The following is a 13,212-nucleotide window of genomic DNA, read 5'->3' on the forward strand; positions in this document are numbered from 1 at the left end:
AGGTTAGCAAAGGGCTAATGTGTGCCATGTTATCTGATGGGACCAGCTACAATTTAGCTTTCTGTCACATGCAGGTAAAACAAACATTTTAATTGGCTGATGTGCATTTTGTGCGTGAGAACCTGTTTAACTTGAAATGCTTGCTTATGTTTGCAAGTATGGCTCCTCCATGTTGAGTGTGTTTATTATCTTGTGTGCTAACGTACCTGAGGGAGTGTATGTCTGTGTAATCTGTATCACCTCTCTATTCCAGGAGGAGGAGGGTCCAGAAGTACTGCTGGTAAAGGAGGAGGGGTGTGAGGAGGGTCTGGGGAACCCTGAGGGGACCATGGTCGTGGAGGACAACCAGACTACACCTCCTCCTGAACCCACTGAGGAACCAGCTGAGCAGCACAGGACCACACACAGTCTCACTGAGGTGAGCCCACTGTGAACTACTGTCTGAATGGTATTTGGTCAGGGCCTGTATCTGATGTGGAAAATTATCACTATACTTTATTAAAAAATCAAAGTTCTTCCAGAGTTTTTGTAGAATCAAGATATTTATTTCAATGGACAAAGCCGTGATGGTCTGCAGAACACCACCGCTCTCCGTCTGTATAGTCCCATTCACACACATCCCAGCTCAAAGCCCCTCCCTCTTAGGTTCTACTACCATTATCTTCAGTTTCCCGCTCTCTACTGCTCCGCCCACTCCCTTCGTCAATGATAGCGGCTCCATTTGACTGTCATTCAGTTTAGAAACAATATTATTACAATCAATCACGCCCTTGTCATGCAAAAACACTCATGTTCAGTTTAAACTCTGTTCAACACCGGCTCTCTTGATTGTTGGACATGACAGGCCCATACTTAATCTTTCAAACATACACAAACCCCACCCCATTATGCTGTAATCAATCAAGAAGATAGCCAAGGAGAGACAACGGGTTTAGTCTGAACTCTGTTCAACCCTGGCTCGTTCCAGGGATATGCCTAAGGAGAGCCACAGTCTGGTTTCAGTCTCTGATAAGGTAGGACAGCCATGGATGTAGGTAAGCGCGAGCAATTCGACCCTAGGTCAGATTCCCACTTCACACCAAGTTCTTGCCTAGCAACAGAGAATCCTCACTATATGTTCGTCACGTCTGTGATTTTAACTTTGGTTATCCAATAGTTTACTAAAAAAATCTTCATCATATCCACAAAGTCTTTCGGAGTAGGAGTGCTGATCTAGGATCAGTTTAGCCTTTTAGATCACAATGAATAAGGCTATGTAGACGGGTGGGGACCTGATTCTCGACGCAGCACTTCTACTCGGAGACTCTTTGTGGATACGGGCCCAGGTCTTGATTAATTAATTGTGTCTTAAGTGTGGGACCATGCCTTTGAATTATCAAAGAGTGTAAAATAATCAAATCAACTAACACGTTTGCATAGTATCACATCAACTAACATGTTTGCATAGTATTCATAGCAGTCCCTCATTGACCAATCGGAAGATGCTCCACATCCTCTCAATCTGTATCTCTTACAGTCAGAAGACATGGAGGATGGAAAGCCTGATCTGCTGCTAGTCAAAGAGGAGACAATAGAAGATGGACCAGAGAGCACTGACCTTCTGAGTGGACTAAAGATGGGGGAGCAAAGTAAGGGAGAAATACACTGAGTATACCAAACATTAAGAACACCTTCCTAATATTGAGTTGCACTCTCCCCTCCCCACTCAGAACAGCCTCAATTCATTGGGGTATACCTCTACAAGTTATCGAAAGCGTTCCACAGGGATGCTGGCCCATGTTGACTCCAATGCTTCCCACAGTTGTGTCAAGTTGGCTGGATGTCCTTTGGGTGGTGGACGATTCTTGATACACACGGGAAACTGTTGAGCGTGAAAAACCTAGCAGCGTTGCAGTTCTTGAAACAAACCAGTGCGCCTGGTACCTACTACCATACCCCGTTCAAAGGCACTTAAATATTGTGTCTTGCCCATTCACTGTCTAAATGGCACACATACACAATCCATGTCTCAATTGTATCAAGGCTTAAAGATCCTTCTTTAACCTGTCTCCTCCCTTTCATCTACATTGATTGAAGTGGCTTTAACAAGTGATATCAATAAGGGATCATAGCTTTCATCTGGATTCACCTGGTCAGTCTATTTCATGGAAAGAGCATGTTTTGTATACTCAGTGTACATATAGCCTACATACAGTAATAGATCTTCAATGGGAATAGTGATGCACCTGGCTATAATTTGTTCTTCATTCATAAAATTAAATCAATACAACTTATGTTTACATTAAAAAAAAACTCATTATAATGTATGAACTTGACCTGGTAACTGACAAAAAAAACACTCAAAATAAGTCTATATTCTAACCTCTTCTTGCAGGTGGTTGGCTGGAGGCTAACAGAGGAGACTGGGCAGCCATCTTGGATTCCCAGAACCAGACTGGGGGCCCAGGGGACAACATCACTGAGAAGGCCAGGACCAGAGGCGACATAGTGGAGGTCAGTGGATGGGACAGCGTCCTCAACTCTGGGCTGGGGAACAACACTGTTAACCACAACCAGAAACAGACAGTCGAACACAAAACAAAAACCAAACATAGTTTCCATGACAACAGACTGGCTGAGAACAGGGCAAGGTGTAGATTTGGTCTGCGGGGACAGGGAGGTGTCCGTATGCGGGGGGAGAGAACAACAGACACAGACTCGGCTAGCGATGCTCCGTCCTGCTCCTATAGTTGTGATTCAGAGAGACTGATGGCGCCTCAGGTTAACCCCCTAACAGGTGCTGCCTTCAGCCTGCCTTCTATAGGATCTATCAACTGGAACATGGACCCTGCAACAACACAGACGCTCCCTGGCCTTCGTCCTCCTCACACTCTCCTAATGTTAAACCAGACTTCAGACAATGCCAGTGCCTCAACACTAAATGGCTACACAAGCCCATTGACAAATGACAGTAGTAGTAACGCTATCTGTAGATCCGGTGGCAAAGAGAAGCGCTTCCCGTGTTCGTTCTGTGGGAAAGCCTTCAGTTTCCCCAAACAGGTGGAGATCCACCAGAGGATGCACACAGGGGAGAAACCCTACAGCTGTACCCAGTGTCAAATGCGCTTTGCCCAGGCTGGTCACCTAAAGAGACACCAGAGGGTCCACACAGGGGAGAAACCCTACAGCTGCCCCCAGTGTGAGAAGAGGTTCTCCCACCAGCACCAGCTGAAGATGCACCTGAAGGTCCACACGGGAGAGAGGCCATTCGCCTGTACGCACTGTGGGAAGAGGTTCTCAGAGAGGAGCTATCTCAGGATACACCAGCAGAAAATGCACACGGCCCATGTATAGTGTGTAGTGACATTTTTATGTAGTACTAGTTAGTTTGTAGTCTATTCTGTTGGTTTTGGATGTAGTAGGGAACTGGATAAGGTGAACGGAGGAAAGAATGAGTATGATGAGGAAGAGTAGATGATGTGGTGATAATTGGTGTGATGGTGTCTGTAAAAATGCTTTACTGATATAAAGTAGTGATGATGTGTGTAATGTAATGTTGAACCCTTTCCAAAGTATTCTCAAATGGATTTGATCAAAGTGAGGGCACCAGATTTACAAAAAAAGTTATTATACTTATCACGTATCATTTTGTGTAATAAAAGTACTGTACTTCAAAGTTATGCGAGTGTATGACCATTTTGTTGAATCTGTGCTGACTGACTTGGTTATTTTTGTATCATTTTAGAGACAGTTTCCTTTATCTCAAAACATTATACTTAATTCTTGAATCAACACATATGGACATATAAAAAAAAAAATACTAATGGCTCCATATTGTTAGGTACTTGAATCACAGTGTTGGAGATGGGCTTGACTTTATTTGTATTTATTTTTACCCAGCTCCACCTCCCAACATTTGGAGGACTAAACTATTTTTATTATGAAAATATTGCTTATTCCCCAAAACAATGTGTACAAAACACAAAAACTAAATTTAAGAACGGGAAAAAAATGTTTTGCAAGGAGACAAGAGGTTTTTTTCTTTGTTCTTTCAATCGTGTAATATGTAAATACATGACGTTACAAATAACCATCCGACAATAGGGATGTGGGAGCTAAAGGTTCATGGTCCCCCAGACTACCCGCCACACCTCCCCCAGACCACCCCACTCTCTTCAGTCCACTACCTCGGTGTGGTGGACACACAAAAGCAAACAAGCAATTAACCTAACAAACTAGAAAAGGACATAAACAGGAATCACATACAAAAATACAAAACAACCACAATAAATACAACTCAACAAACAAAAACAAAAAAAACTAAATAGAATTGTCATGTGACTGGCAATCAGGAGCGCCTTTCTTTTGTATATGAAATCAGGCACATCCTTCTTGAAGTGTTATTTGGTCCCTTTTATCAGTAAAAGCTTGAGACTTCACACTTTCTTTTGCAATCTAGTGTATAATAGTCCAATACTAACATATTTGTTTTCTGAGTTTTAAAAATGAAAACCTTCCCCAGCAGAATCAAGAAATTGTATATCATGTTGCATCTGTCCCTGCACCCAATATAACTGTTTGTGGAAAAATAACAAAATCGTGTAAAACAGGGAGTAACCACTCTTGTACTTTTGCCGAAAATGTAACAACTATGGGGCAATATCAGAAAATATATAACAAATCCTCTACTTCCACACGACAGAAAGGGGATTCTTTGATGCCCCATATTTGTAACATCTTGTTAGTAGGCAGAACGGCAACTCATTTGTTGTTTTTCCAAATGAAAATGGTACTTGTCTTTATTGATTTTATCTCTAGTTAACCATCTGTGAAATGTATTATGAGGTCTAAAAACAAATAGTTTCTATTTTCTTTCCCTTAACTTTTTCTTCCATTCTGTTGGGATTGCTGCCAGTACCTGATTGTAATTACGATTTGTAAATATTTTCCCATACATTGTGCACAGTGTTTCAAATATAATTCCCATTACTATCAATTATATAATTTAAAAAATAAGAACCCCTTTTCCTGTATATTTGAATTCAACCATATGATTTGGCTCTGAATTTTCCTGAGGATAATGGCTCTGAATTCTCCTTGGGATAATATTGAAAATGCTACAAAGCTTTTATTGATTCTTAGAAGAATGGGTATACATCCTTCAGAAAGTATTCATACCCCTTGATTTAATGCAAAGTGTTTTTATACATTTTTGCAAATTTTTTGAAAATGAAATACAGAAATATCTAATTTCCATAAGTATTCACACCCCTAAGTCAATACATGTTAGAATCACCTTTGGCAGCAATTACAGCTGTGAGTCTTTCTGGGTAAGTCTCTAAGAGTTTTGCACACCTGTATTGTACAATATTTGCACATTATTATTAAAAAAATTCTTCAAGCTCTGTCAAGTTGGTTGTTGATCATTGCTAGACAGCCATTTTCAAGTCTTGCCATAGATTTTCAAGCCGATTTAAGTCAAAACTGTAACTAGGCCACTCAGGAACATTCAATGTCATCTTGGTAAGCAACTCCAATCTAGATTTGGCCTTGTGTTTTACGTTATTGTCCTGCTGAAAGCTGAATTTGTCTCCCAGTGTCTGTTGGAATGCAGACTGAACCAGGTTTTCCTCTAGGATTTTGCCTGTGCTTAGCTCTATTCCGTTTCTTTGTGATGTGTTGGATATGCCCCAAACATAACACTTTGTATTCAGGATATAAAGTTATTTCTTTGCCACATTTTCTGCAGTTTTACTTTAGTGCCTTGTTGCAAACAGGCTGCATGTTTAGGAAAAATTTTATTCTGTACAGGCTTCATTCTTTTCACTCTGTCATTTAGGTTAGTATTGTGGAGTAACTACAATGTTGTTGATCCATTCTCAGTTTTCTCCTATCACAGCCATTAAAGTCACCATTGGCCTCATGGTGAAATCCCTGAGCGGTTTCCTTCCTCTCTGGCAACTGAGTTAGGAAGGATGCCTGTATCTTTGTATTGACTGGGTGTATTGATACACCATCCAAAGTTTAATTAATAACTTCACCATGCTCAAAGGGATATTCAATGTCAGTTTTAAAAAATTACCAATAGGTGCCCTTCTTTTCGAGGCATTGGAAAACCTCCCTGGTCTTTGTAGTTGAATCTGTGTTTGAAATCCACTGCTTGACTGAGGGACCTTACAAATAGTTGTATGTGTGGGGTACAGGGATGAGGTAGTCATTCTAAAATCATGTTAAACACTATTATTGCACACAGAGAGAGTCCATGCAACTTATTATGTGACTTGTTAAGCACATTTGTATTCCTGAACTTGTTTAGGCTTGCCATAACAAAGGGGTTGAATACTTATTGACTCAAGACATTCCAGCTTTTCATTTTTATTAATTTGTAAACATTTCAAAAAAATAAAATCCACTTTGACATTATAGGGTATTGTGTGTAGTCCAGTGACACAAAATCCAGGCTGAAACACAACAAAATGTGGAAAAAGTCAAGGGGTGTGAACACTTTCTGAATGCACTCTAGATGAACTGAGAGGCAATGAAGGTGTTTTTCAAGGTCACTCTGCCATATAAAGACAAAGCTTTACCTTTGCACAGCAATAGTGTTTTGTCAATCTTGGCTAGTTTCAAATCTAAGTTCTCCTTTACAAGATCCTTCATTCTTTTGGAATGTGGATGCCAAGCATGTCCACTGGGCCATTGCTCCACTTAATTGGTACGCAACAGGGCAAAAGATAGTTTGACTTTCTTAAGGAACCCACTCTCAAAATGGTCTATTTCTCATAATTTGGTTTCAGACCTGATAAATTAGAAAAGTCATTCAAATCTTCAATAAGAGCATCTAGTGATGATTGAGGCTGAAAGGCAAATTGTTGTATCAACTGCATATAAGGATATTTTGGATGCAGGACCATTGATACTCAGACTTACTATACTGAACAAAAATATAAATGTAACATGCAATAACTTCATGATTATACTGAGGTACAGTTCATATAAGGACATCAGTCAATTGAAATAAATGAATTAGGCCCTAATCTATGGATTTCACATGACTGGGCAGGAGCCAGCCATGGGTGGGTCTGGGAGGGCATAGGCCCACCCACTGGGGAGCCAGGCCCAGCCAATCAGAATTAGTTTTTCCCCACAAAAGGGCTTTATTGTAGACAGAAATAATCCTCAGTTTCATCAGCTGTCCGGGTGGCTGGTCTCAGGCGATCTCCCAGGTAAAGAAGCCAGATGTGGAGATCCTGGGCTGGCGATTACACGTGGTCTGCGGTTGTGAGGCCGGTTGAACGTACTGCCAAATTCTCTAAAACGACGTTGGAGGCGGCTTATAGTAGAGAAATGAACATTCAATTATCTGGCAACAGTTCTGGTGGACATTCCTGCAGTCAGTATGCCAATTGCACACTCCCTCAAAACTGGAGACATCTGTGGCATTGTGTTGCGTGACAAAACTGCACATTTTAGAGTGGCCTTTTATTGTCCCCAGCACAAGGTGCACCTGTGTAATGATCATGCTGTTTAATCAGCTTTTTGATAAGCCACACCTGTTAGGTGGATGGATTATGGTGGCAAGGAGAAATACTCACTAACAGGGATGTGAACAAATTTGTGCACAACATTTGAGAGAAATAAGCTTTTTCTGTGTATGGAACATTCCTGGGATCTTTTATTTCAGCTCATGAAACATGGGACCAACACTTTATATTTTTGTTCAGTATACAATACCAGTCAAAAGTTTGGACACACCTACTCATTCCAGGGTTTTTCTTTATTTTTTAATATTTTCTACATTGTAGAATAATAGTGAAGACATCAAAACTATGAAATAACACATATAATCATGTAGTAATCAAAAAAGTGTTTAACAAATCAAAATATATTTTATTTTTGAGATTCACACTCTTGGCATTCTCTCAACCAGCTTCATGAGGTAGTCACCTGGAATGTATTTCAATTAACAGGTGTGCCTTGAAAGTTAATTTGTGGAATTTCTTTCCTTCTTAATGCGTTTGAGCCAATCAGTTGTGTTGTGACAAGGTAGGGGGGTATACAGATGATAGCCCTATTTGGTAAAATACCAAGTCCATATATATGGCAAGAACAGCTCAAATAAGCAAAGAGAAACGACAGTCCATCATTACTTTAAGACGTGAAGGTCAGTCAATACAGAACATTTCAAGAACGTTGAATGTTTCTTCAAGTGCAGTCGCAAAAACTATCAAGCGCTATGATGAAACTGGCTCTCATGAGGACTGCGACGGCAATGGAAGACCCAGAGTTAACTCTGCTGCAGAGGATATGTTCATTAGAGTTACCAGCCTCCGAAATTACAGCCCAAATAAATGCTTCACAGAGTTCAAGTAACAGACACATCTCAACATCAACTGTTCAGAGGGGACTGTGTGAATCAGGCCTTCATGGTCGAATTGCTGGAAAGAAACCACTACTAAAGGACACCAATAAGAAGAAGAGACCTGCTTGGGCCAAGAAACAAAAGCAATTTACATTAGATCGGTGGAAATGTGTCCTTTGGTCTGGAGTCCAAATTGGAGATTTTGGGTTCCAACCGCCGTGTCTTTGTGAGACACGGTGTGGGTGAACGGATGATCTCTGCATGTGTATTCCCCACCGTAAAGCATGGAGGATGAGGTGTTATGGTGTGGGGGTGCTTTGCTGGTGACACTGTCTGTGATTTATTTGGAATTCAAGGCACACTTAACCAGCATGACTACCACAGCATTCTACAGCGATACACCATCCCATCTCGTTTGGGCTTAGTGGGACTATCATTTGTTTTTCAACAGGACAATGACCCAAAACACACCTCCAGGCTGTGTAAGGGCTATTTGACCAAGAAGGATGGAGTGATGGAGTGCTGCATCAGATGACCTGGCCTCCACAACCCCCCGACCTTAACCCAATTGAGATGGTTTGGGATGAGTCGGACGGCAGAGTTAAGGAAAAGCAGCCAACAAGTGCTCAGCATATGTGGGAACTCCTTCAAGACTGTTGGAAAAGCATTCCAGGTGAAGCTGGTTGAGAGAATGCCAAGAGTGTGCAAAGCTGTCATCAAGGCAAAGGGTGGCTATTTGAAGATTCTCAAATATAAAATATTATTTGTTTTGTTTAACACTTTTTTGTTTACTACATGATTCTATATGTGTTATTTCATAGTTTTGATGTCTTCACTATTATTCTACAATGTAGAAAATTGTAAAAAATAAAGAAAAACCCTTGAATGAGTAGGTGTATACAAACTTTTGACTGGTAGTGTATATTGGAATTGTTCCTGATTCGGATGGCCAGCATCTCGATAGCCAATTAAAATAAGTAAAGCGAAACTGGATCCCCCTGTCGGATGCCTCTAAATAAATAAATACCCATTGTTCACTACTTTACTCACCGGTTTCTGATATAAGACTTTAAACCATTGAATAAACGACTTACCAAAGTGAAAATACTGAAGGCATCTATATAAATGAGATTCCATCTTATCAAAAGCCTTCTCAAAATCTGCACTAAACCTGCCTTTTCTTCTATTTCATAATGTTCAATAGTTGAATGAAAATAACGATTATTGTCACCAATGTAGCGAACCTAAATAAAGCCAGTTTGCTCACTTTGAGTAATTTTGCTTATTACTTTCTTCATTTTAAGTGCTAAACATTGATAGAATATGGGTTTCACAGCCCAAAGTGAGGGGTCTCCAGTTTGAGGTGTACAGGGCTTATATAATGGCCATTTCCCTCCTGCTTCAATAGTAATGTAATCAGTCCCTCTCTTTGGGTTGTTGATAGTTCCCCTTGTTCAAATGAAACATTTAAGCAGGTGAGCAAAGGTTATTTGATTTCTGTACAAAAAGACCCTGTACACCTCAATTGGTATACCGTCAAAGCTAGGAGATTTACCAGTTTGGAATTATTTAATTGCCATTAGTAGTTCATCGTCAGCGATCAACCCCTCACAGGATGCTTTTTGTATTTTTGTTAAGCTGCAATATGTAACTTTTTGGGTAACCCGACCAAATTCACATAGAAATATGAGTTATCTGTCATTCCCGAAAATCGGCCTTCTCACGAAAACGGCTGTAGCATCTGAATGGTTTGGCCTACAAACTAATATGGAAAGATGAGACTATCACGAACATGATGGTGTTCTCCGTTTTGCTCTACGACCCCCACAACTGTCACGGGACTCGTCTGAATGTAACCGGTACCGGTAAAGAAAATGAATGGAAGTATGGAGGTAGTTTTGTGCCTACCCCAAAAAAGGGGTTAAATATATGTAAAAGAAAAGCACAAATATTCTCCTAGATATAGGACAGACACTTCAAAACCTTATTCCTTATGATTTAGTTTATTTGTCTATTTATGATGTGTTATTCAATGCGTTTCTATGGAATTTGGTACTAAAGGCCAAAGTCAATATTTGATCAAATATATATACTTTTTTTTTACCTACAAATTCAAAATCAAATAGCTAAATAATCCATGGTAAGACCATCTTAAAACAATTCCATATGTCAGCGGGGAGCTTGTTCTATTGACTGTGGTTCATTTTTTATAGTCATAGAAAGAGAAATTGGTGTGCTCAACTCAAATGTTCGTAGTGACAAAAGTTCTGCGGGTGCCACTGATGAAGGCTGCCGCCGAAACGCGTCCGTTTGTTCTAGCCTCTGTTGCTAAACATTACATTTTATAATATCATGTCATGTTTCTGTGTGTACAGCAAATTGTTTCTTATATAAACCTTTATATGCTCTTCTGTACAATTTGTGTTTACAGTCTGCAGTCCATGAGGACCTGCTGATATCCGGTGTTGCTGGCGGGAGGGACTGGACCTCTGAGGCGGCTGGTCACAAACCCTGGCCCCGGATCAGGACAGTGGATCAGGAGCCGTCAATCTTCCTTCCCGTGTCAGAACCAGGACCCAACCGTGAGGGACAGAGACTCCACCACTACCACTACACAGAACACAACCAGTGGACAGGGGGACAAAACAACCTCAGTCCTGGTGGTCATCAGAGAGACAGAGGCTCCAGTCAGGGATCCAGTCTGCAGCCCAGACCCTTCTCTTCACAGTCTCAGTGCAGGGATAGAGCAGGACCTGGGGCTGATAGAGATAGACCCTTCTGTTCCTATGATACAAACACCACAGTATCCATGATGAACAGAGCAGGTCAGCCTGGGCTTCAGACTTCACAGAGGGTGGTGGGAGACCCCCCTGGTGGTAGCCTTTCAGGAAGTCTGTCTTCTGCTTCAGGGTCTCATCTAATGCCTGGTGACTGGGTTCATAAAAAGCCTGGACCTGGGTCTTGCCTTCCTCAGTTACCTCATGGTTACCCCACCAATACAGACAGGGTCAGAATGGGCGTTCACCACAAGATGTACCTTGCCTATAACACAGCACACAATCCCAACAACACCCAAACAATGACTAGAGGTCAAGGAGGGAGCTCAAAGACTAACCACCTGAGGGCGGTGGTTCCTGCTTCTACCTCCTCTGGTGTCATTGGGTCACAACGTGGGAGGCTGAGCATTTGGACGGAAGCAGACAAGCCGTATGCCTGCCCCACGTGTGGGAAGCGCTTTACTGAGGCTACCTATGTGAAGAAGCACCAGACCGTTCACACCAAGGAGAGGCCCTTCAAGTGCAAACTATGTTACAAGAGCTTCTCCTTCCTGACTAACCTTACCAGACATAGGAGTGTCCACAAAGGGGAGAAATCGTAGCAGTGTGGCTTGAGTTTTACGCAGGGGATATCTGGGAACCATTCTTTAGCTGACATACACTACATGACCAAAAGTATGTGGACACCTGCTCGTTGAACAACTTATTCCAAAATCATGGGCATTAATATGGAATTGGTCTCCCCTTTGCTGCTATAACAGCCACTCTTCTGGGAAGGCTTTCCACTAGATGCTGGAAAATTGCTGCGGGGACTTTCAATTTCATTAGTTCGGTCGTGCCCTAATGTTGGGCAATTAGGCCTGGCTCGTAGTCGGTGTTCCAATTCATCCCATTGGTGTTCATGGGGTTGAGGTCAGGGCTCTGTGCAGGCCAGTCAAGTTCTTCAACACCGATCTCGACAAACCATTTCTGTGTGGACCTCGCTTTGTGCACAGGGGCATTGTCATGCTGAAACAGGAAAGGGCCTTCCCCAAACTGTTGCCACAAAGTTGGACACACAGAATCGTCTAGAATGTCATTGTATGCTGTAGATTAAGATTTCCCTTCACTGGAACTAAGGGCCTAGCCCAAACCATGAAAAACAGCCCAGACCATTATTCCTCCTCCACCAAACTTTACAGTTGGAACTATGCATTCGGGCAGGTAGCGTTCTCCTGGCATCCGCCAAACCCAGATTCGTCCGTCGGACTGCCAGATGGTGAAGCATGATTCATCACTCGAGGAGGACGCGTTTCCACTGCTCCAGAGTCCAATGGCGGCGAGCTTTACACCACCCCAGCCGACGCTTGGCATTGCGCATGGTGATCTTAGGCTTGTGGGCGGCTGCTCGGCCGTGGAAACCCATTTCATGAAGCTCCTGATGAACAGTTCTTGTGCTGACGTTGCTTCCAGAGGCAGTTTGGAACTCGGTAGTGAGTGTTGCAACAGAGGACAGATGATTTTTATGCGCTACGCGCTTCAGCACTCGCCGGTCCCGTTCTGTGAGCTTACGTGGCCTACCACTTCACGGCTGAGCCGTTGTTGCTCCTAGACGTTTCCACTTCATAATAACCGCACTTACAGTTGACCGGGGCAGCTCTAGCAGGGCAGAAATTTGACGAACTGACTTGTTGGAAAGGTGGCATCCTATGACGGTGCCATGTTGAAAGTCACTGAGCTCTTCAGTAAGGCTATTTTACTGCCAATGTTTGTCTATGGAGATTGCATGGCTGTGTGCTCAATTGTATACACCTGTCAGCAACGGGTGTGGCTGAAATAGCCGAATCCACTCATTTGAAGGGGTGTCCACATACTTTTGTTTATATCGTGTATGTTACAAGAGCTTCTCCTTCCTGAGTATCCTTATCAGACATAGGAGTGTCCACAGTTTGGAGAAATCATAGCAGTGTGGCTTGAGATTTATTGGTATTTTATTTGGATCCCCATTAGCTGTTGTGAAAGCAAAACACAAAACATGACAATACAGAACATTAATAGACAAGAACAGCTCAAGGACAGAACTACATACATTTAAAACGTCACACAGACTACATA

The 13,212-nt window shown here is 42.0% G+C and overlaps 1 protein-coding gene across 2 annotated transcripts; it reads left to right on the forward strand.

Moving 5' to 3' along the window:
• Positions 1–382: 382 nt before the first annotated feature.
• LOC121546324 (zinc finger protein 709-like) lies at positions 383–11,845 on the forward strand. Of its 2 annotated transcripts, none has more exons than XM_045206392.1 (3): positions 383–418; positions 1,517–1,628; positions 2,375–3,659. In XM_045206392.1, exons 2-3 carry the CDS (start codon positions 1,526–1,528, stop codon positions 3,331–3,333), a joined length of 1,062 nt encoding a protein of 353 aa, XP_045062327.1. In that variant the 5' UTR covers positions 383–418; positions 1,517–1,525; the 3' UTR covers positions 3,334–3,659. The 2 variants fall into 2 exon arrangements, with proteins under 2 accessions (XP_045062327.1, XP_045062326.1); XM_045206391.1 differs by lacking the exon at positions 383–418 and adding an exon at positions 10,773–11,845 and having other exon boundaries at positions 888–1,628; positions 2,375–2,493.
• The last annotated feature ends 1,367 nt before the right edge of the window (positions 11,846–13,212 follow it).

This window comes from Coregonus clupeaformis, chromosome 22 (assembly GCF_020615455.1).
Source record: "Coregonus clupeaformis isolate EN_2021a chromosome 22, ASM2061545v1, whole genome shotgun sequence".
NCBI classification, from domain to species: Eukaryota; Metazoa; Chordata; class Actinopteri; order Salmoniformes; family Salmonidae; genus Coregonus; species Coregonus clupeaformis.

Excerpts from the sequence above, each read along its gene's own strand:
- LOC121546324 (XM_045206391.1), top strand. The coding sequence starts at position 1,526 with ATGGAGGATGGAAAGCCTGATCTGCTGCTAGTCAAAGAGGAGACAATA. Across the intron at positions 1,629-2,374 it reads ACTAAAGATGGGGGAGCAAA|GTGGTTGGCTGGAGGCTAAC; the intron begins GTAAGGGAGAAA and ends CTCTTCTTGCAG. Across the intron at positions 2,494-10,772 it reads CCAGAGGCGACATAGTGGAG|TCTGCAGTCCATGAGGACCT; the intron begins GTCAGTGGATGG and ends TTGTGTTTACAG.